The 27,443-nt window shown below is 35.7% G+C and overlaps 2 protein-coding genes across 4 annotated transcripts; one reads left to right on the forward strand and one right to left on the reverse strand.

Moving 5' to 3' along the window:
- Positions 1-932: 932 nt before the first annotated feature.
- On the forward strand, positions 933-24,530 carry msi1b (musashi RNA binding protein 1b). 2 transcript variants are annotated; one of them, XM_051653054.1, is made up of 15 exons: positions 933-1,036; positions 1,313-1,353; positions 2,186-2,267; positions 2,404-2,488; positions 9,352-9,393; positions 11,162-11,254; positions 15,850-15,898; positions 17,320-17,402; positions 17,534-17,651; positions 18,240-18,320; positions 20,252-20,308; positions 20,640-20,702; positions 20,952-21,103; positions 22,480-22,540; positions 22,701-24,530. In XM_051653054.1, exons 1-14 carry the CDS (start codon positions 978-980, stop codon positions 22,519-22,521), a joined length of 1,047 nt encoding a protein of 348 aa, XP_051509014.1. In that variant the 5' UTR covers positions 933-977; the 3' UTR covers positions 22,522-22,540; positions 22,701-24,530. The 2 variants fall into 2 exon arrangements, with proteins under 2 accessions (XP_051509014.1, XP_051509012.1); XM_051653052.1 differs by having other exon boundaries at positions 22,480-24,530.
- Positions 24,531-24,665: 135 nt separating this feature from the next.
- On the reverse strand, positions 24,666-27,443 carry LOC127414778 (uncharacterized). 2 transcript variants are annotated; one of them, XM_051653072.1, is made up of 6 exons: positions 27,298-27,443; positions 26,864-27,190; positions 26,521-26,658; positions 26,272-26,309; positions 26,053-26,160; positions 24,666-25,674 (listed from the first exon to the last, which is right to left on the reverse strand). In XM_051653072.1, the coding sequence occupies exons 1-6, from the start codon at positions 27,344-27,346 to the stop codon at positions 25,582-25,584; spliced, it is 753 nt and encodes a 250-aa protein (XP_051509032.1). In that variant the 5' UTR covers positions 27,347-27,443; the 3' UTR covers positions 24,666-25,581. The 2 variants fall into 2 exon arrangements, with proteins under 2 accessions (XP_051509032.1, XP_051509031.1); XM_051653071.1 differs by having other exon boundaries at positions 26,521-26,685.

The following is a 27,443-nucleotide window of genomic DNA, read 5'->3' on the forward strand; positions in this document are numbered from 1 at the left end:
AGCATTTGGTTTCAACTTAATTTAATTGTGCACAATCCATCTATGTTCACTTAATTCAATTGTGTTGGGACTATGTGAATAATATGTGTTGCATCATTGTATTGCTGAAACCAGGCAGTGGATTTCCAGTCCCCAGCATGCGTTGCCAGACTACTGAACTTGGAAGCGGATTGAGACGCACCCTAAATTTTAAAATTAAGAGTTATTTTAATGTATTTATACGCAAAGTGGAACAAGTAGCCTAGGAGACTTGTTAATGTTTGTTAATAAATGTAAATGTAATGGAGGTTACCATTGTGGAGAAGAGTGGAGCTAATGGTTAGTTCGAGGTTGGGTACATTATTAAATAAAAATCAGTGTGTATTGCTATTCTCATGAAGCAAGTAGGCTACTGAGGAATCATTAGTATTACGCTTGAATGGGGAACTGTAAACTCACAACAGCATCATACGTGTTATACAGTACAAAAAGTTATAAATGTAATATGGTAATGTGTTTGTTGCTAGATAGCAACAAGCTGCAAGGTTCAATTGCGTTATTTGAACAGATCGAATTTAAGTTAGGTTAACTCAAATCATTTAGGTTTACGCTACACAAAGTATTTGAGTAGAATATTTAATTTTATATCAAATAAACTAATTTACATTGTGTGGAGCAAATTTCGACAATTTAATTAAGTTTAAAAAAAAAAAATGTAAATAGATAAATAATATCTAATTATTTTACCGGTACAGAGGCGGTCAGTTAACATAATCCCAAATCTTTGAAGATCTGATGTGATCATCGTATTACGGAGCAAGGTAATCCGCTGACTCCCGGTCAGTTCTCGAGGGCTCCCGTGTCTCACGCCGGGACTGGACCAAGAGATAGGTGGAGTCTTTGGGCTTTGAGCTCTAACTCACCCCATGCCAATCCCCCTCTCCACACTTTTTGCCTCCTTTCTCACGCCACACTCGGACGGGACACACAGCCTCGCGATGGAGTCGGAAGGCAGCCAGAGTAACCTGTCCTCATCGGACTCTCCCCACGACCCCTGGTAAAATCATTGCACTCTCTTCATCCGATATCAAAACTTAGCAGACAAGATCGCCAGAGGGAAATCAATTACAAAGTAACTGTAACAAAGCGGGAAAGCGTGTTTGCGGTGTCCAGCGCAGCTCACATCCACTCAGATAAGATTCACTGAGAATCACTGCCGTTATTTAAATGTCTGATTATCTTGATGGCGCTCCTCAATGTCCATTGAATGTCTCTGATTTACATGCAAACGCACAGCACTTGTTGATCGCCCGTTTGTCTTGTTTTCAAACAGCAAAATGTTCATCGGTGGTCTGAGTTGGCAGACTACGCAAGGTCAGTAACACTTTCATAGTTTCTAAACATGTCAGCCCAGGGGACAGTCCAATTTGTTTTGTTAAAATAATAAATGTCTTATTAAGGACTAATTAGAATCAAACAACCATTTATCATGTCATTCAAACATTTCTATCTATTAAACACTAAATCAAGCGCTGATTCTTTAGAATCCTCTTAAAAGCAAACAACAAGTAGTCCTAGATGAAGAAAAAAAAATCCCATGGGTTGCTCTGTAATTTGGCTTGATCCTTACACAAAGGCCATACAACAGGTTTAGCTGAGTGAATGGAGAAAGTTTCACCAACCGCTGTCATGCTGTAGGCTGTGCTCAGTATGTAGGACATGTTGTTTTGAATTACATTGAGGTATTGTTCAAGGCACAAAACTCTTAATGGCCTTCCTGACATCTGATTCTACTAGTTATTATCATCCTTTAATAGATGCATTTACATTTATGATCTCGCCAGACACTATAAACACTCGCATTGCGTAAATGGCAATTAGGATAATATGTATGCCCCAAATGTGTATTTATTTTCATATGTTAGCCTTCATCTAATGAAATTCAAACATGACATTTCTAGATGTGTGTATCTGAATAATACATTCGTAAGGACAGTGAGTTATAATGTTATCCAGATTCAGTCTTATATATTTCACTGCATGATGACCTCACCTTATACATTTTACATCAGACATCTTAGATCATCTCCTATGATGATGTCATCCCTTCATCGTTGAAGTCATCAGCAAATAATCCACTTGTAAGCTTTTCGCCCAACTGAATGTTAAATGTGATAAAAGAAATCTACTTCTCGTCCTTTTTCAGAGGGTTTGAAAGACTATTTCTGCAAGTTTGGTGAAGTGAAAGAGAGCATGGTGATGAGAGATCCAGTTACAAAGCGCTCGAGGTAAGGGGACAAGCAACCTGCCTGGGAAGCCACAGCAAACATACGAAGCCCCTACAATGGATCTTATTAATGACTGTGTTGTCAGTATACACAGAGTGGGTGGAGGTGTTGTAATTTTGATCTCTCTTTTGCCTAGGGGTTTTGGATTTGTCACATTTGTTGACCAAGCCGGTGTGGACAAAGTTTTGGCCCAGAACAGACATGAGCTGGACTCAAAAACTGTGAGTTTTACCCTTGTTAAGTACACTATGCTAACCGCCTCCTGATAATCATAGCCAGATCTTGCAGATTTTGGTCTATTTTGTCAGTTGGTACACACACACAGAATGTATTTCAACTTTATTAGTTTACTTATTGATTTATCAAGTATTAGTACAAGCTCTTTGAGAGTGAAGAGCCTTGATATGGTGATTAATAATCATTCAGTGATGCTGTGAGGTTTCATGCCTTTTCAGTTTGGGTTTTGGTCCAATAGTTGGAAAGATACAAAACGTAGAAAGGGAGAGAGAAACTTCCCATCTCAGCCTTCCCTGTCTTCAATGAGGTTGTCAGGGAAGCATTCCTATTCTGTGTCAATCGCTATGGTAACTAGGGGACCCGAACAGGGTATGCTGGGAGTTGCTGGGAAGCCTTTGTGGTGCCTTGTCTCAAGAGTGCTCGACAAACACATTAGACTCATGTGGAATTCAGATGTTTCTTTCATTTAAACGTATCACTCTGTCCTATGATCTTTTACGTCTAATTTTATGTATTAAAATGTGTCAAAGGTATTTGTTAAAAAGCTTGCATTTGTATTGTTAAGAACTGGGCCAAGTTAGAATAATGACATTAATGACAATGGATCCAATTAATGAAATGAGCAATATTCTGCATCAAAACTGATTACCATTATCAGTCAGCATGTTACTCAAATGGGAAAAATAGGAAGCTTTGATGAGTGATTTTGTGTGTTATGGTGCATCTATTTGTGAGAGTCTTTGTCACTGTTCAGAGCAGGCGGGTCCTGGGACAATGGTGCCCGTTGGTTGCCATGGTGACCGTGGAGTCACCCCCCCAGGGGGTCAGGCCTGAAGGAGAAGAAAAAAAACTTTCTCATCTCTGTCTGCTCTCTCTCTCTCTCTCTCTCTCTCTCTCTCTCTCTCTCTCTCTCTGTCTCCCTCTTCTGAAAGTTTGAACTAGTTCCTCATTTAATTGAAAAACTGCCTTGCACTATGGCAACAGGTAGTACCTGGCAGACCACAGTGAAACTGTGTGTTTCTGTACTAAAAATATTCGACACTCCAAGTAAATGGTTTGGAATCACCCTGATCAGCCTGTGATCAACTGTGTCATCATTCACATTCTCATGTTGTTCCAAATTACTTTCTGTCATTCTAACATCTCCTTTTGTGTTCCAAGGAGAAAACAAAATATCATACAGGCTTGGAGTGACATGAGAGTGAATAAATGATGACAGAAGTTTCATTTCGTAGGTGAACTATTTCTTTTAAGACAAAAATCGAGTCATTGTAGTTTTTACTGAGCACTCTGGTGACTCATTCCAATAGTTTGCAGAGGCTGACTGGAATAACCCAGCTGATTCTTAAATGAAACCAACATAACAGCTAAAGTGAACATTTACAGTGTTTCTCACCTCCAGTCTTCTACAGCGTGGCCGCTGTGCTGTTTTCTAAGTGCCTCCCCCCTAGAGAGAGAGAGGCAGGCAGAGCCAGGGGAACATGGAGGCCTTTGTCCTGCTTTACCTCTATGACTGTGCCCCTGTGAAGGTGCCTTATGGCTGCTCGCCTGGGCCGACTTTAAACTGGAGATTAGCTTAACGAGCTCAGCAATGGGTCGGTGGAGGAGGGGAGGCCAGAAAAGAAAGAGAGAAATGTGTGCGGCTTAACACATAAAATCAGAATTTTTAGTCAACAGTCTTGGGACGCACGGTTAAACATTTGTGCGGACAGTGCAGTCGTTGTGTAATATTGTGTGTGTGCGTTTGTAGTTATGTGATTGATACACACTGCTAACAGGGATCCAGCGATTGACCCTGAAGGATTGACCTGGTTTGTTAAATCCACTGACTTAAATAGTTTTGACAGGGACAGCAATTGTTGCTTTTTAAGGACAAATCTTGGCCAAATGTTATTATAATATATTGGAAATACCCTTCTGTTAGATTTCAGTTATTATGTGAGTATATTTGGAATGTTTAACATGGTAGAGAAAAAAATAGTGTATGTATGTATGCATTTGTTTATTTTTCCCCAAAAAGGAAAACTGTTGAATCAAAAAAGATTCTTATTCCCAGAGCCACAGAGAAATATTGACAACTTCTTAAAATCACCCTCACAGTAAACGCCCAAATTGCATCTCTATATGGAACATCTGTATTCATGTAATAAAATGTTTTTTTTTAAAAATTATCATCATAACATCACCTTCTCTTATAGAATTACCTTACCTGATCTCATAGAAACACATTAGTAATTTTTTTCAAAATGATGTTTGCGTGGCTCGTTGTACATATCGCTGTAGTTTCCTGGTAAAATGAACACTAGAGGTGCTACAACAACAATGACTTTTACTCACTTTTACACAAATCACAAGTAAAATGCACTGAGATAATTAATAAATTAATAATTAGTTTATTATTAATCATTAATAATAAGTTATTTTAAGTGTGAACTTAAAAATGTTAAGTAAATTCTACATTCAAACATGTACAAATTAAATGGGGGTGAATTAGTAAATATTATTTATGATTATTTGTTATTTTTACAGTGTGTCATCATTTATTAATCCTAAAGAGAAAAGTTTGTCATATTTACTTGCTAATTTGTGTACATTTCACTGGTAAATAAAATAAGTAAATTTTACTTAACTTTTCAAAGCTCTACTCCAAATTACCCGTTCATGATTAAAAATATTATCTGTTGATTGTCACCATCATGGTGTTTTGTTTTATGACACTATTGGTTAGGTTTCAGGTTTAGGGTAGGGAGGTCAGTTTTGTTGATTTAAAACTTGCATTTGAGCATTAACCTTAAAGACGTAATCTGTTTGGGAGAAAATATAGCTGGCTTTTAGCACCACTCAGTGGACATTTCACCTCTGAACTGCCGCAGTACGTTTAAGGAGCCATGTATATTTAGCAAAAATGTTGCCAAAGTCATGAATTTTCACAACATCACTGTCTAATCACTCTATAAAATGCATGGGTGAAGTGTAAAAATTTTGGGGAGACCAAGTGTAAAATCTGAATTTTGGGGAGGATGTGTCCCACTCAATGTCTATTCCAGTTACAGGTCCTGGTAAAATGTCTAAAACAAGCTCATACTGATTCCATTACTTTTCAGTGTCTCTCGTCTCTTTCTTTGAACAAAAGAAACTCTAATGACAATGATCTGTTTTGTGTGATCATACATTTTATCCTCAGCTTTCCTCTCATGTGTGTCGGTGGCTGTATGTTGATTTTGTTTGTTTGTGTGTGTGTGTCTGTTTGTTTGTTTTTGATTGTGCACAGGAGTGGTGGGGCCTCAGCAATGTTGTGGACCGGAGGTGACTATCAGAGTAGTCTAGAAACTAGAGACATAAACCGTAGCTTCTGCATCAGATCTCTATTCAGATTAGCTTAGCCTCTTCATTTTACTCTCTAGATTCACAATGAAACACTGTTACTCATAGTCTGAATTTGTATGAAAATAATGAGGTGACTCTGGTAAACTGCTGTAGTTTACTTCAGAGGTGCTAGCTCTTTAGTGTAGCTCTATTCGAACCCTCTCATGGTCAGACTAATCATTATTGCTGCAAGAGCTGTACTGCCTTCACTGTCTTTTAGAATTTAACCTCAGTACAGCATGATGTAGACTAGTGTTTGGTAAATAGCTGGACTAGAAATGTATAGACTAATATAGAGGTCTTGAGTATCTGTAATATATGTCTATTTTCAGTTGGTTTGATTTTGTGCACATGGTTTATAAATGTAAAAAAAAAGATATAATAGTTTTTTTTTTCTCTCAAATTGCACAAATCTAGTACTAATACTTTTAGCTACCTCTACATTATGTTAATGCACTGAATTACAAATGTAGTTTCTAGGTCTTCAAGGAGCTGGATATTACGAGTGGTGTTTTATGGATCATGCCTAGTGAAGTGCATACATTTTCAGATTTCATGCTTATGACAGTCACAATCAAAGAAAGAAAGAAAGAAAGAAAGAAAAAGGAAGACATGCAAAAACAAACAAACACAAACAAACAAAATATTTTTTTGTTTGGCTGTCAAAAGAGTGTGTGGGTCAAGGATGCTCTGCTGCTTGTGTTTTCTGTGCCTTCTTTTGTTTTCTGACCATTTTTCCTCCAAAGAAACATAGTTGTCGTGTTTCTCTGAGTGTTTTTCATGTCATCCGATGATGTTTACTGGAAAGCGGACCCATCTCTTGTCCTGTACACAGTCACAGGTGGCCATGACAGCCTCTTCTGTGTAGTCATGTTCTTCCATTTCCTCTTGTCTCTTATAGAAACATGTCAACTTTTCACCCCGTTTCTCTACTATTTATGAGCGCTAACACAGATACACTCTCTACTCATTTTACTCTTAAAGGGCTAGTTCACCCAAAAATGAAAATACTGTCATTGTTTACTTATTCTCATGTTGTTCCAAACATTTATAACTTTCTTTCTTCTGTGGAACACCAAAGCAGAAGTTTAGCAGAATGTCAGAGCTGCTCTCTTTCATAAAAGTGGAGGGCACAAGAAATTGTTAAGCTCCAAAATGGACAAAAAAGCAACTTAAAAGGATTTTATACAGTGTAAAAGTGGTAACCTGCAGTTGTTACCATAAGGTACGGCTGGGCGATACATTTTTGATATCAATGATAAACTTAAAAGTAATTTTCGAGATTTAGCCTATGTTCTACATCTAGATGATAGGATCAGGTACAGTACATGCTGCATCAGGTACGTCTAGTTAAAAACGCAAGCAGTTTGGCAAAGTCATACACACAACTAGCTTAATGAATCACAGTCATAAAATCAGCCTTTTAGGAAGTATTAGCTGGCTAATAGCCGTTGTTATGGTTCAGTAGCTACTAGCTAGCTATCCGGCTAATATGATATCATTGTGTATCGAACAAGACAGCACTGACAATGCAATACAGCTCTCGATTGAGCACAACAGCAACTCCAACATCAACACCATTGCTGTTTATTTATTTTGTAATTAGTTAAACATTTTTTCATGATCCATAGCAACTGTCACAGGCAAGAAAGTGCTTCTCCTTCTAGTGATGATTGGTGATTGGCAATCCAGCTTATGGTGCATTACCGCCACCTACTGAGCTGGAGTGTGGAGCGTCACAAGAAAATATTTCAGTGCAGTCAAATGTCAGCTGAAGATGATTAAACTGGCAAAATGTCATCAAAAAGAGGTCCTAAACTGAGTATATTTTAAAGTTAGCTTACCCTCTGGGGTTTACTTGTAATCGAACAAGTTATGGTTACATTCATTCTTGAGGTCCAACAAACATATGGAATGCATTTCCTCACCCATTAATGGCATGAAATGTATATCGTATAAATATCGATATCGAATGATTTTTATTTTTATTTTGGCCATATCGCTCAGCCCTACCATAAGGTTCTATTTCTACTTGACCTAACCATTAAAATGACTTTTGTTGGTGCAACTCAATGAATCAGGTTGATTCAGTCATATTAAATCATAATTTTTAAGTTGAATAAACACACTTAGATGTTACCACTTGAAGCAAATTTTTTAGGTTACATTTGTTTTCTTCAGTGTTGGAGTCGACTTATGCAGTATATTTTAAATTAGGAACAGACTGACATTTAAAGGAATAGTTCACCCAAAAATGATAATTCTTTCATCATTTACTCACCCTCATACCATCTCAATCTCTTATGACTTTCTTTCTTCTGCGGAACACAAACAAAGATATTTTGGGATGTATGATGTGTTTTTGTCCATACAATGTAAGTCAATGTGGTCCAAAATTTTAAAGTTGCAAAAAACGAAATAAAGGCAGCAAAAAAGTAATTTATACATGCTTTAAGATACTATATCTTCGTTTGTGTTCTGCAGACAAAAGAAAGTCATACGAGTTTGAGACAGCATGAGGGTGAGTAAATGATGACAGAATTTTCATTTTGGGTGAACTATTTGAAGTTGTAATTCACTGAAACTCTGGCCTTGAAAATCTTGCTTAACAGTCGTTGTCATCATTCTTTTTAATTGGACGGGAAAGAGCAGCTTGCACATTCTGCTATAAATAACTCCTTTTGTGTTACATGTGGAAAAAAAGAACAAACTGAGGGTGAGTTTGGAACACATGAGGGTGAGTAAATGATGACAGAATTTTCATTTTTGGGTGAGCTACTGAATTCTTTTAGTAGTTTATGGTAGTTTTCATAGAGAGCTCACTGTCACTATTGTTGTCTCTTTACGTGAATCTGCACTGTGTCTCATTTCACATAACTCTTGTCCTTTTCACTGCATGTATGACTGTACCGTTATTCTCAGACAGTACAAAGTTAATATAGGGTGCAGTCAGTGGCTTTAAAACACATAGGCTTCTGAAAGGGCCAAGACAGCAACTAAACCAGAGCTCAGAGGATGTAAACACAGAGGCCTGAAGAGGCTGGGATTCTTTTAGTGCAGTGGTTCTCAACTTTTTTGACTCCAAGGCCCCCCCACTGTCCAAGACCATATTTGAAGGCCCCCTCACCCGGAACTAGATGTGTCTGATTAAAATCCTTAATGATGGATCATTTTTGATTCTAGAAGTTTCAGAAAGAGTCTGTTTATAATTTGTGGGCATACATCTTAAAGTATTTTTAGCATTCTAATTAAGTTGTAATATTTTAATATTGTTTATTTTAAATGAATTTTAAGTCATCTTGGGGCCCCCTTGGAAGTGTGCTGAGGCCTCCTAGTGGGTCCCGGCCCCCTGGTTGAGAACCACTGTTTTAGTGTACTTCTCACTAATGTTCTCATTTACAGTCCTGGGTGTGTTGATGTCAATGTTCCCCTTTCTCCAGAGTTTCTAAACTAGACCTTCTCTTCTCAACCTCTCCTCTAGATTGACCCGAAGGTTGCCTTCCCACGGCGAGCCCAGCCTAAGGTATGAGCTTCTACACATGTGTTATTGTGGCCATGGCTTTATGCAGGGTTTAAAAAATACAGAGGTCAAAAAACTACGTTTGCTAGCAGGGTTGGGACATATGTGCATTTTAAGACGTTGGATAATAATAGCTTTAAAACCATGTCAGTGTGCAGTAGCATAAATGATCTGTCAATCAGTAATACATTCACCAAACTTTGTTTTAGGGTAATTAAAGTTATGTTTGAACCACTTATTCTTGAGAAGGCAGTATTTGTCTTCATCTGTTAGTGGCTTATTTTTAAACTGGGCTGGATCAAATTTGTGTAGAAATGTGTCTCTTTGACTGACATCAGCTCTATCACCTCTCATCTCAGCCTGGTCTACTCCAGTATTGCTCTGCTTGTGTGGTCTCTCTGAGTCTTTTCCTTTTGTGTCTCCTGTGCTCTTTCTCTCAGCCTCTTTTTCTGTATCTCTCTGCTCTCCATAACCTGCTCCCTGTTTCCCATCTCTTCTTGTCTCTCTGCCTTCAACATTACAATCTTTCTGTTCATTTCTCTCTCCGTCCTCTTCTACTCTTTCTTCTCTCTCTCTCCCTCTGTATTCACTTCCTGTCCCTTTCTTTGTGACTCCTCACTTGTGTCTCCAGCCAAAGTGTAGTAAAAATTATTTAGTCAAATTAAAAACACCTTTATTTAATCTTTGTGTTTGCATCATTTTGGATTTGAAATATAAAAATGTGTCTCAAGCAGTACATAAACGTAGGAAAAATTTGTTTTATACAAAATGATATCTATACAATAGTACTATACTGTATTATGACACTATACTTATGAAATTAAATTGAACATATAGGCTTCACTGTAATTACCAAAGAACATATATCTTTGTGGTAATTAGGCCTACATTGTTTGAATGAGATCAGGTCAGTTTTTGCTTGTGTTAAACAGCACAGTAACATAATGCTAATCATATTCTGGGCACAGTGCTTGCTCTTCCTCTCTCATCTCCATCATCTTCTCTTTTTCTTAGTCTCATCTTGTCCCCTGTTGCTTCCCTTCCCAAAGCTGAGCTTTAATTGATGCAGTTTTTTCATTTTCGTCTGTGTCAGTAAAGAAAATAAACACAGGGTAAATTGATATTAATTTGTAAATGTTACCGGCCTCTGCTAGCATAATCTTGCAATGAAAATAAAAATATATAGTGGTACCTCATCATTTTAACATTCATTTCAACCCTACACAAACCGATATGAAAGAAAAGCATATCATTATCTGTCCGTCATTGGATGGATGGAAATAATGTTAGCTGGCAGCTAGCTAGTTAATTCACTCATGATGGACGGCCACTGTTTAATGAAGCGTGGCCGCGCACAGGAGCTATTTGTCAGATTGTCTGTTTCATTGGTCAACTCAAGCAAGCAGTTACCTGAGAAGGTCGGTTATCTTTGCGGCACCAAAGAGTTATTATTAGGCAATTATTTTATTACTTTTAATATACACCTTGGAAAAAAATACAGAGGTCCGGACCTCGGTGACCTCAATGGTGGATACGGCCATGATTGTGGCCTGTCCTGTATGGCTGACTTTCTTAGAGGCTTATAAAGCTATAAGCCATGAGTGGCTGCATTATAAAAAATGGTAATATGCATTTGTTTTAATGAATTTGTTGTATTTGTATTTTTAATGCATTTGTTTCTAGAATTTAGAGTCTGAACTATCCGTTTTATAATGATTAGTTTACAGTTTTTGTTATTTTTTACTAATCTTCACCCTCTCTCCTTTTTCAGTTGGTGACTCGGACAAAGAAAATCTTTGTTGGAGGCCTGTCAGTGAACACAACTATTGAAGATGTAAAACAGTACTTTGACCAGTTTGGAAAGGTAAGCTGCCTTTGTGTGAAGCAACTGAAGACATTTCAGGATGATAAAAATCTGTCTTTGAGTGAAGCAGTTTAGATAAAACAAGAGAAACAATTCATTCAGAAGGTGTACAGAGTGAAATCTGAGCCAGTTTGGTAGGGAAGCATGAAAGAGGAAGAGAGAAAGGCACAGGGAGACTGAGAGAAAGAGTTGGGCTAGAGTTTGAGAGTTTTTGAAGGGGTGAGTTTTGTTTGCTGGGGAAGGTGGGAGAGATTACTTGAATCTGAATTAATCTCATGGAACAGCTGCTCCTGCCCTCATCCCCCTCCTACCCTGTTACCACGGTGACCCTACCCATCCATTGTCCCCAAGTAATTTAGCGGGCAAAAGGTTTTGTGTTTGGGGTGTGCGTTTTTGTGTGTGTGTTGGAGAGAAAAAGAGGGAGAGACTGTGTGTTTAGGGGGAGGATGAATGTTCATAACTGAATAAACACCCCCAAAACGTATGTGTTTTTCTGAAATCTTCTAATCTTTTTTTTAAACATATGCATCACGGTTTCAGATTGTCAGTGATTTAGGTGTAAAACTTTGGTTGAAAAGATTTCAGCATTCTTGAGCAATACTTGAGTGTGGAATGCAGAGAGAGAGAAGGAGCGAGAGAGGGATGATAGTCGCAGCCACCCGGGAAAGTTGCAGATTAGTTTGCCTCACTGGTCACTTTGTGTGTTGGCCTGGTTTGGACAAGGGATGGAGAGAGGGAGCGATGAAGAGAGAAAAACAGACACCATGAGAAGAAGCTAACAGAAAAAGGCACAATTTTAGGATGGCTGTACTCATTTATAAATTCTCAGTTATAAAAGATACTGGTTATTATTTATTAATAGAAAAGTTACTGAAGTATTACTACTGCAAACGACAGACAGACAGAGATAGATAGATAGATAGATTAATCACAGACAGACAGACAGACAGATAGATAGATAGATAGATAGATAGATAGATAGATAGATAGATAGATTAATCACAGACAGACAGACAGACAGATAGATAGATATATTAATCACAGACAGACAGATAGATAGATATATTAATCACAGACAGACAGATAGATAGATAGATAGATTAATCACAGACAGACAGACAGATAGATAGATAGATAGATAGATAGATAGATCACAGATAGATAGATTAATCACAGACAGACAGACAGATAGATAGATAGATAGATAGATAGATAGATCACAGATAGATAGATTAATCACAGACAGACAGACAGATAGATAGATAGATAGATAGATTAATCACAGATAGATAATCACAGACAGACAGACAGATAGATAGATAGATAGATAGATAGATTGACAAATTAATCACAGACAGACAGACAGACAGATAGATAGATAGATAGATAGATAGATCACAGACAGACAGAGAGACATACAGATAGATAGATTGACAAATTAATCACAGACAGACAGACAGACAGATAGATAGATAGATAGATAGATAGATCACAGATAGATAGATTAATCACAGACAGACAGACAGATAGATAGATAGATAGATAGATTAATCACAGATAGATAATCACAGACAGACAGACAGATAGATAGATAGATAGATAGATAGATTGACAAATTAATCACAGACAGACAGACAGATAGATAGATAGATAGATAGATTAATCACAGATAGATAGATTAATCACAGACAGACAGATAGATAGATAGATAGATAGATAGATAGATAGATAGATAGATAGATAGATAGATAGATAGATAGATTAATCACAGATAGATAGATTAATCACAGACAGACAGATAGATAGATAGATAGATAGATAGATAGATAGATTAATCACAGATAGATAGATTAATCACAGACAGACAGATAGATAGATAGATAGATAGATAGATAGATAGATAGATTAATCACAGATAGATAGATTAATCACAGACAGACAGACAGATAGATAGATAGATAGATAGATAGATAGATTAATCACAGATAGATAGATAGATAGATAGATAGATAGATTAATCACAGACAGACAGATAGATAGATAGATAGATAGATAGATAGATAGATAGATTAATCACAGATAGATAGATTAATCACAGACAGACAGATAGATAGATAGATAGATAGATAGATAGATAGATAGATAGATAGATAGATAGATAGATTAATCACAGATAGATAGATTAATCACAGACAGACAGATAGATAGATAGATAGATAGATAGATAGATAGATAGATTGACAAATTAATCACAGACAGACAGATAGATAGATAGATAGATTAATCACAGACAGACAGATAGATAGATAGATAGATAGATAGATAGATAGATTAATCACAGACAGACAGATAGATAGATAGATAGATAGATAGATAGATAGATTAATCACAGATAGATAGATTAATCACAGACAGACAGATAGATAGATAGATAGATTAATCACAGACAGACAGACAGACAGACAGATAGATAGATAGATAGATAGATAGATAGATAGATAGATTAATCACAGACAGACAGATAGATAGATAGATAGATAGATTGACAAATTAATCACAGACAGACAGATAGATAGATAGATAGATAGATTAATCACAGATAGATAGATTAATCACAGACAGACAGATAGATAGATAGATAGATAGATTAATCAGACAGACAGACAGATAGATAGATAGATAGATAGATAGATAGATTAATCACAGACAGACAGATAGATAGATAGATAGATAGATAGATAGATAGATTAATCACAGATAGATAGATAGATAGATTAATCACAGACAGACAGATAGATAGATAGATAGATAGATAGATAGATAGATAGATAGATAGATAGATTAATCAGACAGACAGACAGATAGATAGATAGATAGATAGATAGATAGATAGATAGATAGATAGATTAATCACAGATAGATAGATTAATCACAGATAGATAGATTAATCACAGACAGACAGACAGATAGATAGATAGATAGATAGATAGATAGATAGATAGATAGATAGATAGATAGAATTAACATAGACAGGCAGACAAACAGAGAGACAGACAGACAGATGATATTGGCCAAAAATGACAGTCAAGCATTCAATTCTAAATGTCTGTAAAATTATATTGGCTATTGTATTTCTTTTGTTAGTGGCTACTGAGTAAAAGGAAATTGAGAGAGCGCATTGAGTGCTGTTTAACTTTTAGTTTGGCTTCTCCTTTTAGTTATGTGCACACACATAAAGTGTTGATTGGTCAGGTTGTCCATTCTGGACTGAGGTTTCTCCCTTTCTCACACACAAACAAACCTCTAAGCTTGACCTTCACCTCTGACCTTTAGGCTTAAGCTGTTTGGAGATGTCTGTCAGTATACTTTGCTGCACACATGCTCACACATACACACACGCAAACATAAGACAAATACTCACTCACACTCCTTACTTCTAGAATAACCTCAATGGTATTTCAATCTTTATGATCTTGTCATATTTTAATTATTAAATTTTGATTTTTTTTCCAAAGTACTTTTTACGGTTAATACCTTTCCAGTGTGAATGAGAGGCGTAAACGTAGCAAAATCAAGGTGTTTTTAACTGAAAATGTATTAGTGTGAACAGGGCCTAAGCAGGCCTGTCTCTTGCCAACTATGTTAGGCTGTGCTGGGAGATGAAATGCATAGATTCTTATTATATATATATATATATATATATATATATATATATATATATATATATATATATATATATAAAACAATACACTTTAAATAAGCCTACAGTATAATAGTTCTGTGAAAAGGAGCTCTTGGCTTAATTGTGAAGATCATAAAGCCCATTATACATATATTTTAAAAATATATTGAAACACAGAAATTAAACAGATAAACCTTATATGTAATCATTAGATTGAAGTGGGCCCGACATCATTATTCTTGATATACTACCTACATTATTAAAAAATAAATTACAGCAATACACTTTCAGAGTAATTAGAATTACAGCCAAAATACAGAAAGCAAAATACAAAGACAAATCAGAGTCCCCAAAAATGCAAGGATGGAGCTGAGAGAAATAATTTCATGGATGAATACAGGGATATAGTGGAAGGAAATATATTATTGGCAGATTGATAACATATAACATTAATAACCGAAAATTTTAACATAGATGGTAACTGTTTAAAGAAGTAATGATATACTGTATTATATTCTAAAGTTAAAGAATATTCTTTCGCTTTGACTTTTCGGATTCATTGGTTAGATGGAAAAGTAATTAGCAATTATACTGCGCAACAAAGGCAAAACGCAAAATTTAGTTATGACTGAAATTAGGTCTCTTAGACTATGATCTGTCCTGTGAAAAACAAGTTTGGCTCATACTGTATGTTGAGATTCAGATAAAACATGGTCTGTATATGCAGTAACTACAAAATCCACATCAGAATAATTCAAGCCATTTTTCTCAGTTTGAGTTTGAGAATTCAGAGACTGCACATTTTTGGGAAGAATATGACTAAAACATTTTTCTTTTAGTTGTCTGGACTAATGCTAGATAGATAACAAATAATAAATGTATGAATCTCTCTCTCACTCTCTTTATCCTATAGGTGGATGATGCAATGCTTATGTTTGACAAAACAACCAACAGGCACAGAGGTATATTTCTTTATTTCGTTAAATAACCAAACAATGGCAGGTCAATGGCAGCCGTTCAGACTCTCCCATTAGCTGCTTCCTTCCTAAACCTAGTCCGATCTGTCTCCATATCTTCTCCATGGCCCTCAATCCTGTACTCTTTAGGGTAAGTGGTAGGTGAGGAGAGAGATTGTGTAATTAGTGTGTTTGTTAATCGGGGTTTAGGCTAAAACTTTGTTAAACGCCCTGCCCTGCCCTCCTGTCACAGCAGCCTTTCAAACCAGCAGAGAGGTAGATGAGAGGAGACACATGGAGGGATGGAGACATGGGAAGAGAGAAGCAAAGTCTGTTTATAAAGATGTTAAAGTTGACACATATGTGTTTTTTAGAGGTTTTAAATAGAATAGATTTCAAAGGAAGCCTGTATAATAACAGTATTGGGAAATTTCTGAGGGACACTCAGCTTCACAAATATGCAGCTGCAAAGTGGAGAGGTTAGGGAAAGAGCAAACAACATATTTCATATTTATCACTTACATCATGGAATAAACCTGAATACATTAGGTTACACCAACATAACTAATTTTAAGGTAGAGCTAGATCCTGAAAGGGATAGTTCACCCAAAAATGAAAATTCTCTCATCATTTACTCACCCTCATGCCATCCCAGATGTGTATGACTTTCTTTCTTCTGCATAATTGAAACTAAGATTTTTAGAAGAATTTCTCAGCTCTTTAGGTCCATACAATGCAAGTGAATGGTGACCAAAATTTTGAAGCTCCAAAAAATATATAAAGGAACATAGGTAATCCATAAGACTCCAGTTGTTTAATCCATGTCTTCTGAAGTGATCTAGTAAATTTGGGGTGAGAACAGACTAAAATATAACTCCTTTTTCACTGTATATTTTGCCATTGCAGTCTCTAGGCAGGATTATCATTTCAAGCTCGATTACACTTCCTAGTGCTTGACGCATGCGCAGAGCACTAGATGGCACTATAGGAAGTGTAATCAAGCTTAAAATCATGATCGCCAAGGAGACTGCTGTCAAGAATAATAGTGAAAAAAAGAGTTACATTTTGGTCTGTTCTCACCCAAAATTGATTACATTGCTTCAGAAGACATGGATTAAACCTTTATGTGCTTTTTAGGGCTTCAATGTTTTGGTCACCATTCACTTAACTACAGAGCTGAAATATTCTTCTAAAAATCTTCAGTTGTATTCTGCAGAAGAAAGAAAGTCATAAATATCTGGGATGGCATGAGGGTGAGTAAATGATGAGAGAATTTTCATTTTTGGGTGAACTATCCCTTTAAGGTAGCAGTTCTTAAGGTATATGAATTTTAGACATTGTTTATAATGATGACTGAAATGTAAATCCAAAAGTAAATTGTGATCTGTCTGCTGTTTCTGAATGTCTGGTCTCTTTCTTGCCTTCAGGGTTTGGATTTGTGACTTTTGAGAATGAAGATGTAGTGGAGAAAGTCTGTGAGATACACTTCCACGAGATCAACAGCAAGATGGTGAAGAGTCATTATTCTGATGCACTGTTTTGTTTGCATCTACATTGTAACCTATTTTTACAGTTACAGCTTTATTATCAGTTCCTGTTTTGATTGTATAACTATCTTACATCCTCTTTTTTCATTCATAGGTGGAGTGTAAGAAGGCCCAACCCAAGGAAGTGATGTCACCCACAGGCTCTTCAAGAGGTCGTGCTCGTGTCATGCCTTACGGGATGGATGCCTTCATGCTTGGCATAGGAATGCTAGGTAAGAGTGTGGCTCTTAACAGCCATTTACAGAGATGACTAGTATCCAAGTAATCCCAAGTATCATGTAGACTCTTCTGCCCTCTGCTGTTCTTCTAATCTACAATATTTAACTAAAATTGAATTAAACTAATATTCAGTAAACTAATATTAATTTAATATTAATATTAATTAGAAGTAACCAGAACACATTGATGTAATGTTTTGCCACACTACAGTTTATGAATAGACACTAATTGGTCTCATGTACTAACATTAAAATACATATAATACAATGAATTTATTGTGTAACTACATGTTGTTCTGCAAAATTATCACAAGATTCACATTTGGTGCTACTGAGGTTGAGGTACAGGTAGGTTTAGGAGCAGGGTTAGGGGTTAGATTAGGGTTAAGGTTTAAGGTAAGGGTTAACCAAGGGTTGGTAAGGTTAACAGTGTAACTACACATGTAATTAAATGCAGGTACTATAAATGTAAGTACAATGCAACAGTAGAGTATATTGTATCAAATGCTTAAGTACATAGGAGTGAAAGACACCTAATATAAAGTGGGTCCCACTAATTTGTATTATATTATTTCCTCACAGGGTATCCAGGGTTCCAGGCAGCAACGTATGCCGGTCGCAGCTATACTAGTCTTACACCAGGATACACATATCAGTTTCCTGGTAAGGATAAAATTCCTAGACAATACAGTATATAATATTGTGTTAATGTCTCTGTAGACCTTTTCACACATTAGTTAATGAGTATTAACTCTGTGCAGACACTTAGGATTATCATCAAATATTGAGTAATTGTAGCTGATTATTTATAGTGTAATATATAATGATTCAGTATATTTGTTTCAGTATATACAGCATACAGTTTATAGTACATATTATGCAATGGCTTGTTGACAAACAAAAAGGTCCAACATTTGGCAACATAAGTAAATAGTTACTATATATGCTCCTGAATATTATCTAGAAGACTTGGTAAAACATATGCTGTCATCCCACATGCACATGCACTTGGACTTTTTTTTTCATGATATTCAAATTCATTCTTGGGATTGGTAAAGTAGAGTCTTTGTAATTGTTCAGTCTCTAAAATGAAATGATTTCCAGAACATTTCCTGGTCAGAAAAAAATGAGTGAAAAAAGCCCAATAGTATTTTCTAAAATATATTTTATACTGTATATTATATACACACTACCGTTCAAAAGTTTGGGGTCACTTGCCTGAAAAGTTTCTCATGATCTTAAAAATCTTTTGATCTGAAGGTGTATGCTTAAATGTTTGAAATTAGTTTTGTAGACAAAAATATAATTGTGCCACCATATTAATTTATTTAATTACAAAACTAAAATTGTATTTGTTTTTGAAATGGATGACTTGGACCAAATAATAAAGAAAAGCAGCCAATAAGTGCCCAACATAGATGGGAACTCCTTCAATACTGTTTAAAAAGCATCCCAGGGTGATACCTCAAGAAGCTGGTTGAGAAAATGTCAAGAGTACATGTTTGCGAATTCTAGGCAAAGGGTGACTACTTTGAAGATGCTAAAATATAACATAGTTTTGATTTATTTTGGATTTTGTTTAGTCACAACATAATTCCCATAGTTCCATTTATGTTATTCCATAGTTTTGATGACTTTACTATTATTCTAAAATGTGAAAAAAATTAAAAATAAAGAATGAGTAAGTGACCCTAAACTTTTGAATGGTAGTGTATATATACAGTACTGTGCAAAAGGCACTTGTGAAAAATGTTGCATAGTGAGGATGTCTTCAAAAATAATGCCATAAATAGTTTTCATTATCAATTAACATCATACAAAGTCCAGTAAACAAAAAAAGCTAAATCAATGTTTGTTGTGGCCACTTTTGCCTTTAAAATAGCACCAATTCTCCTAGGTACACCCGGGCACAGTTTTTCTTGGTTGTTGGCAGATAGGATGTTCCAAGCTTCTTGGAGAATTCACCACAGTTCTTCTATCTATTTAGGCTGTCTCAGTTGCTTCCCAGACTGACTCAATGTTTAGTGGGGGGCTTTGTGGGGGCCATGCCATCTCCCGCAGAGCGCCCTGTTCTCCTATTCTAATCTTTTCTATTTGTAAAAGTAATGTTTGGGAGTCTAAAATGTATTTTTCCTATTGACACTAAAGCTGAAGATATAAATAACCATCTTAAGACAAATGCTTTTGTGAAACAACTTAAGTGCATAAACTTTTGCACAGTACTGTATATATATATATATATATATATATATATATATATATATATATATATATATAAAACACACACACACATATATATAGGTATTTTACATAGGTATTTTTAGTATTACAACTATGTTTAAGTCATTTTAAGTCATCACTCTTAAATATGTACACACCCAAACACAATTTTCAAGGCTGCTTGTAAATCTCGGGGGGGTGGGGGGGTGTTCTAACTCTGTCTTTCTATGTGCACTTGAGGCACTGTCTTGTCAGTAGCTAGTGCCTTTCATGTTTGTTGCATTAAAGACCCTGTAGTGCTTGGCATGTGTGTAGTTTGAACAGCGCTCTTGTGTGTATTTTTAATCAGCTTTCTGTGTTTATCTCTATTCTAGAATTCCACTTAGAGAGGACCCCTCTCCTGACATCACCTCACCCCCCTGAGCTCACAGGTTAGTTCCTCTATGAGTTTAACAAGCAGCTACATGTTACTTGGTCACCATATTCCAATACACAGTATAATGTGCAACACAAAGTGGTACAACATCACTTTAGGAATAAGATTGCAGTGAGTTATAGCAGGTTGTAACGCCACCCAGGAAATCCTGCATAACAAATCATTGTCGGCTGTTACCGCACATTATCAGACCAGTCTTCCTTTGTATGATGTTAAACTGTGGTCATCATAAATGAATACTTTTTTAATTCCTGCCTTTTTCAGGCCATGATGTTCTCATTGAATGATCTTTTATGTTTGTTTGTTCTGTGTGTACATTTTCATAGCCATTCCTCTAACGGCATACAACCCCATGGCAGCCGCCGTAGCAGCAGCAGCTGTGGTCAGAGGTGCGAGAATTTTGTTGTTTTTACATCCCACACATGACTTCTCAGTAAATGTGCTCACACCCAAATGTGCATTTTCACTCTCTGGCTGTTCCGTATTAAGATTTTCTGTTATTGTAAAGTGATTTCAAAACTGCTGTAGATATTGTAAAATTTCATGTCTAATTTAAAATATATATATATATATATATATATATATATATATATATATATATATATATATATATATATATATAATTTTTTTTTCTGTAGGCTCCACTCCTCGCTCAGCTGGGTTTTTAGGTACCAGCAGTCCTGGGCCAATGGCAGACCTGTATGGAACGGCCAATCAGGACTCAGCAGTCAGCAGCTATATCAGCGCTGCAAGTCCTGCACCTAGCACTGGATTTAGCCACAGCCTTGGGGTGAGTCAAAATATGGGCACATCTGACAGAATGCTTTTAAAGGGATAGTGCACACCAAAAATAAAATTCTGTTATTATATAATTTATCATTTACTCACCCTCAAGGCCCTGATATACTTCCAGAGACGTTCTGCTTCATTCTTCATTCAGGGGTAAAAAGAAGTTCTAAACAGCCGAGTAACGGTATACTATTTGCGAACATTCAGACACCCATCACACCGCTGTGGGAGGCTTTAGAAGTACATTTAAATATGAGGACGCTAAGTAAAACCTTAACTAATGTGACATTACAATGTGTTATCAATGACGTTATGCCTCATTCTATGAGTAGAATTCAAACTATGTCAGTAAAAGAAGCTTTTTTGAACCACTTGTTGATGATTTAAAGAAATATATATGCAGTAGAAAATATTTACATTCTGAATTCATGACACTAACATGCTATATGCAGCCATAATGTGCGGCGGTTACACTGTTATTGTAATTTGTGATGACACTGATACTACTGCAGAGATGAGCGTATGAAAGTGTTAATGTGCAGAATAAAGACAAAAGGATGATGATAAGAGAGGCATATCTTTGGGCAGATGTGTGAATGGCTTTTGCTGCAGATAGCATCTTAGTAAACGGGCACATGAGAGTATTTAAGTTGATTTGATTCCTTTTGTAGATTAATTTAACAAAAAAATTGGAAGGAGTGTTCATGGAAATGTCTCTTAAACGAATGATCTTACAGGTGTAGGTAAATTTGCAGTGTGTGTTCATGTTGACTGATCTTAACTGACTGAACAATGTAAAAAAAATGAGCTGTAGGCCTCAGGTTAGGTGGAGCTACAGGTCACACCTACCGATGACGTGACCCAATGGCAGTAAGGTGTTTAGAAGCCGGTAAGAATTCTTCCTAAAAGTCCGCCCAGGTGTGATGTTACAAACAACCGAAAACGAACGCAAAAACACAGTCTTTTTGGCTGGATTTTGTTCTAAATGTTGTCACACCCGTTCGTACTTTAATTTCATATGAAGCATATTGGGGCCTTCATGTTGTTCCAAACCAGTATGACTTTCTTTCTTCTGTGGAACAGAAAAGGAGATAGGCAGAATGACAGCCTCAGTAACCTTCACTTTCATCAGAAAAAAAGATGCAATGAAAGTGTTCCACTGAAAAAAGAAAGACATTCAGGTTTGGAAAAACATGAGAGTGAGTAAATAATGATTAATTTTTTTGGTGAACTATCCTTTTAATTTACTCAAATTTAGCTTGTTGATTCCTAGCATATTTTGTCTTCTGATATTCAGTCAGAGACAATCCAGTCACTTTTTTATACCTTGTGAGCAATTTTGTTAAACATATTTCCCTTTTCATTTTTCTTTTACAGGGCCCTCTGATTGCTACGGCATTTACTAATGGCTACCACTGAAATGTAATATGAGTAATAGGTACAATAAGGTTTTTTGTTCCTACGTCTTCCCTAAATCTTAAGGAAAGATTTTTAAAGTGTGTTCTGATTGGTCTCAATCAGATATAATGGATGCACTCTATGTCCTGCAGGGTTTTATTGTTATATTCTCAAGCTGTCTTTAAATGTTTTTTTATCAGATGGATCAGCCCTACGCCAGACTCATACTGATGTGATGGTGGCTGTAACACTGTTAATGTGATGTGACATATTTACTGTTTTACGAATAACTGTCTTATCATTCTCACATCAACTAACCTCCTCTCTTTTTGCGTCTTTCTGAATATTTTTTTTCTCTTAGTTGTTTGAGGTTTTGTCTTTTTTGTGATTACTTTATATACATGCTCCTGCAGGCATGTTGTAGGTTTGTAAATGTAGAAAAATCTTTCCACTCTTATAAGAGCAATAATCTGTGTCTGAACTATGGATCTTTGTAGTGTATTGAACTAAGACTAAATCAGTTTCGGATGCATTTGGTACATTTTTTACTGAAGAATATAGTGATGTCCAATTGTATATTTTGTTAGCTTTGCAACTGGTCTTATTACATTGATAATGAAAATAGTAGTAATTTTAACAAGAACATATTTCTCAGACTTAGATTCAACCTTGTTTTGTTTTGGGGGTTTTTGTTTTGGTTTTTTTGTGTAAAATATTGTACATACTGTCTTTTTGATCTTGGTGAGATCTGTATTTCATTGTGGGATACATCTGTCAGTGTGATTATGAATGAGTTTTTTTTACACTCAAGAACAACAACACCTGATAGTCGTTGTGTTTAAAAAGTTATGTATTTTTCATGATTTGATGAACTTGAACTTGTTTTATTTTGTTCGTTGTGTTTTTGTTGAAAGAAGGCAATGTGAATGATGCAACTATTGAATGAGTGAGTGTGTGTGTGTGTGTGTGGGCGGGTTTGGGTGGTTTATGAGGACATTTTTAGGTTACAAACTGGTAATTACAAGGGTATTATGCTATAAATACTAAACAATGTTTTTTGAAAATGTAAAAATGCAGAACGTTTTTTGTGAGGGTTAGGTTTAGGGGTAGGGTTAGGGTTAGGGGATAGAATCTATAGTTTGTACAGTATAAAAATCATTATGTCTATGGAGAGTCCTCATAAGGATAACCGCACCAACGTGTGTGTGTGTGTGTGTGTGTGTGTGTGTGTGTGTTAAGTACGCAGGTTAAAAACTGGTTGCAAGAGAGTGAGTGCATGCTGTCATGATTGAATGTATTATCTTTAGTAAGATGATTTAAAATGTGAATTTTAACCCCCCTGTCCCTCATGTCCATACTTTTACATTACTTTTACCAAGTTTATATTCATAACACAGTTCCGTTCAACTCTTTTGGAGGTTTAAAGTCTTGTAATAATTGGATAATAAATTTCCTTTAATTAAAGATTCACAACTGGTAAATATAACACTAATATAACAACACTGTTCATGAAGTAAACAGGATGACTGTTAATAATCAAAAGTATTATTGGTTCTTGTTTGAAGCCTGACCCTCTCTGAAAAAAATGACAATGTAAACTTGGAAATTGTGAAGAAAAAAATATATCAAATATCAGTGACATTTAGGAAATTCTACTTGACTTAAAGTTGTATACAGTAAGTCACAGCACACCAGACGCAATGCCTTTTTTATTTACCTCACCTGTGGCTGCACCGCATAAGAGACTATACTCAAAACCACCCACACTCTTTCATTGATTCCCTTTTCTGAAAGCATGCACTGACCATCCCCACATATAAATCTCTATTCCTAATGCATTGGAAGTTTAAAAGAAAATACAATGAAACAAAATATTTCTATCAGGGTGAACCAGCATTAACTTGTTGAAGCACATCATATGACTTGTGCATTAAGTCTCCAAATGGTGTTGCGTAGGAAATAGCACATGCTAGTCTTTTTCGATACCACACATTTTGTCTGTTCTGTCAATAAATTGTTTATTCATTTTATACATTTCTCATAGCATTTTGTTCATATTTAGTAAATTGTGGTGACCAAATGTGACTCTTTCTCTCTTCCTTATGTCCAATGATTTCCTATCTAAGTCCAATTCTAAAGCAGATTGCTTTGAGGGTGCTTAACAAAGAACTGATCTAAAAATAAATTAACTGAAATAAAAGTGCTTAGTGGTAACATCTAAATTAACTAGTTTGATTCAAGTCAAAAATATTATTTAACATGTCAGAAATAACCGGACTATATTAGGCTACATGAGCAAAACCATTTTAAGGGTTAGGTCAGGTAGAAATAGCTCCTTAAGGTAACAATTGCATGTTGCCACTTTTTAGCATAAAACACACGATTATAGCTGTTCCATAGGGTTTCCACTGCTTTTTCTCAAATTATATTTTTTAAAGCATTCAATAAAGTTTTTCCATATGCATCACTAAAGACCAAACATAATCTGATCACACAGAAGACTGAAGAAATACATTTTTGCCTTGAAACCTGAAGATTTTGGTCTTCTTTGAGAAAATATTTAAAGAAAATTAATAAATCTGTTTAAACCTAATAAGGCCTAGGCAACATGTTCCATTTACAGGAAAATTCCACACTTCCCTGCATAGCTTGTATGTAGGTAATTATACACATTGTTTTATAGGTTTATTATTATAAACTGTTGTGTTTATTTTATCTTCCTCACTTTGTAATTTCTTGACTGAGTGGGCGAATTACACAGTCCTACACTGATGAGAAAAGAAGAACTCAAATTTTGCTGCGTCATAAGTGTGGCTATAGTGCTTAAAAGAGATTTGTGCACTTTGAAATTAAAGATTCAATATTTAAAAAAGAAAAACTAACTTTTTTTTTACAGGAATATCTTCACAAAACTATGTTTCAAGCTTTTAGTTTAATAACCAGAATGATCACAAAGCTTTTCTCTGAGCTCAAAATGTAATTGAATGTCTAACAATAAATATGCAATGTCAAGAGATATAAGGTTAATAAATCTACACTGTGAGCAAAATACAGGCCAAGTCAAATAATAATCTAGAAAAATCAACCTTCATCCTTTGGTCCTCTCTTTATGTTAACTTTAGAGTATGTCACTGAATCTTCAGTGCAGGTCACTGTGGTGGGTGCTGGATAATTCTGGAGAAAAAAAAACAGGCATATATACACACACACACACACACACACACATATGGATACATAAATGTACAAGTGCAACAACTGGCAATAGTATACTGCACTGAAAAAAGTGGTAACATACAATTGCCTCAATTATTTATTTTGTTGGTTTAGCCCAATTTGTCAGGTTTATTAAATAACATTTTTGACTTAAAGATATGAGTTAATGTAGATGTTACCACATAAAGCACATTTTGTAGGTTACCTGACAATTTTTTTTTTTTACATGAATAACAAGTAGCAATTAACTAGTTCATATGCTTTGCCCATTCAAATTTACATTGTTTAAATCACTTAAAGAATACAGAATACCCAAGGCTCATAACAGAGACCATTTACCTCATTTCTTGTTTTCACACTGTCTCGAGTTTTTGGAAAGTTCAGTGCAGTATAAACAACAACAGTTTCAGCAGTGACAGGGCACTGAGATCCACTGGCAGCATCAGCCTGGAAGTGTAAAAATAATTTACTTCTTTCGAAAAGAAGCGCATTACTTTTTCAAAGAGCATTAATTCAGCTGCTTTACAGCTTTACATAAATAAATAAATATCAACTCACTAGGTCTTTTGCCAATATGTGTTCACTTCTGTGGTGTCCTAGTAAAAGTAAAAAGCATTTATGTTATAAACTTTACTTGACAATGTTTAAACTAAACGCCGTTTCCTAATAAGCCTTGAAGTCACTTTATTTATTTTTTTATTTATTTATTTTTATTAATATTGATAAGGTACTTAAAATCTAAAAAATGTGGACTGTGATAAACCTATAGCTATCCAAGTGTAAAAGAAATTTCACAATTTTACTTGCCTTTGTTATATATTTGACTGACACAGGCAATGCAGATAATCAGCAGAAGAATACACAACCCTGACAGCAGTGACCACATCACTGTGTCCACATTAGGGTTTGTTGGAGCTGGGGTAGTCCCAAGTGTTGAAGTAGACACTACAAATAATACGATGTAAGAAGAACCTGTTAAATATGATTGTTTTTGAATATCAGGATATATTACACTTTGCAATTATAAGGAGCAAAAGAATAACACTTTGTTGCTTTTTTTGCTAGTTGCATAAAACAATCTGTGAGCACTGTAGATTTGTATATGAATGAGAAATCAGAATGAAAATGATGCTTATAAAACAAGTCTTACCCACATAAACATATGTCCCATTTCCATATTCATCAGGTCCAAGTATAGGTAAATCTGTCCATGCTTTGCAGTAATATATGCCACTATGATTCAGATGTATTGACTGCAGGTGTAGTGTCACGTTAATACACACAGATCCATACGTAGGGAATAGATAGCTAGAATGATATATTGCTTCAGTTTGATTATCTTTCAACCACAAAACCATTATTCGTTCTGCTTTTGACTCCGGTTTAATGTGACAGGTGATGTTCTCATTTGCGCCCTCCTTTGTTCTTACTATCCCAGGTGTTTGCCACACAGATATGCCTAATCCAGAGAAAATGCCTAGCAAAAAGAGTAATGCAATTCAACTACTGCACTAGTACTCCACCTCATCCACTGTTCCATACAAACATAAGTGTGCTATGGAGAAAAAAAGGACAAAACATTACCTGAGAGACAGATTAGAATGAGAGCAGAGGGACATGTGGTGCGTATCATTTTATCTCAACTGCAGAGACAGCATGTTAATGTTTCACATTAGCAGAGGCAGGTGTTTTTCATTTTTCCTGTGTGTGTGATGTATCCTGCCAGTTGA

The sequence above is a fragment of the Myxocyprinus asiaticus genome, chromosome 24, assembly GCF_019703515.2.
Source record: "Myxocyprinus asiaticus isolate MX2 ecotype Aquarium Trade chromosome 24, UBuf_Myxa_2, whole genome shotgun sequence".
Taxonomy (NCBI): domain Eukaryota; kingdom Metazoa; phylum Chordata; class Actinopteri; order Cypriniformes; family Catostomidae; genus Myxocyprinus; species Myxocyprinus asiaticus.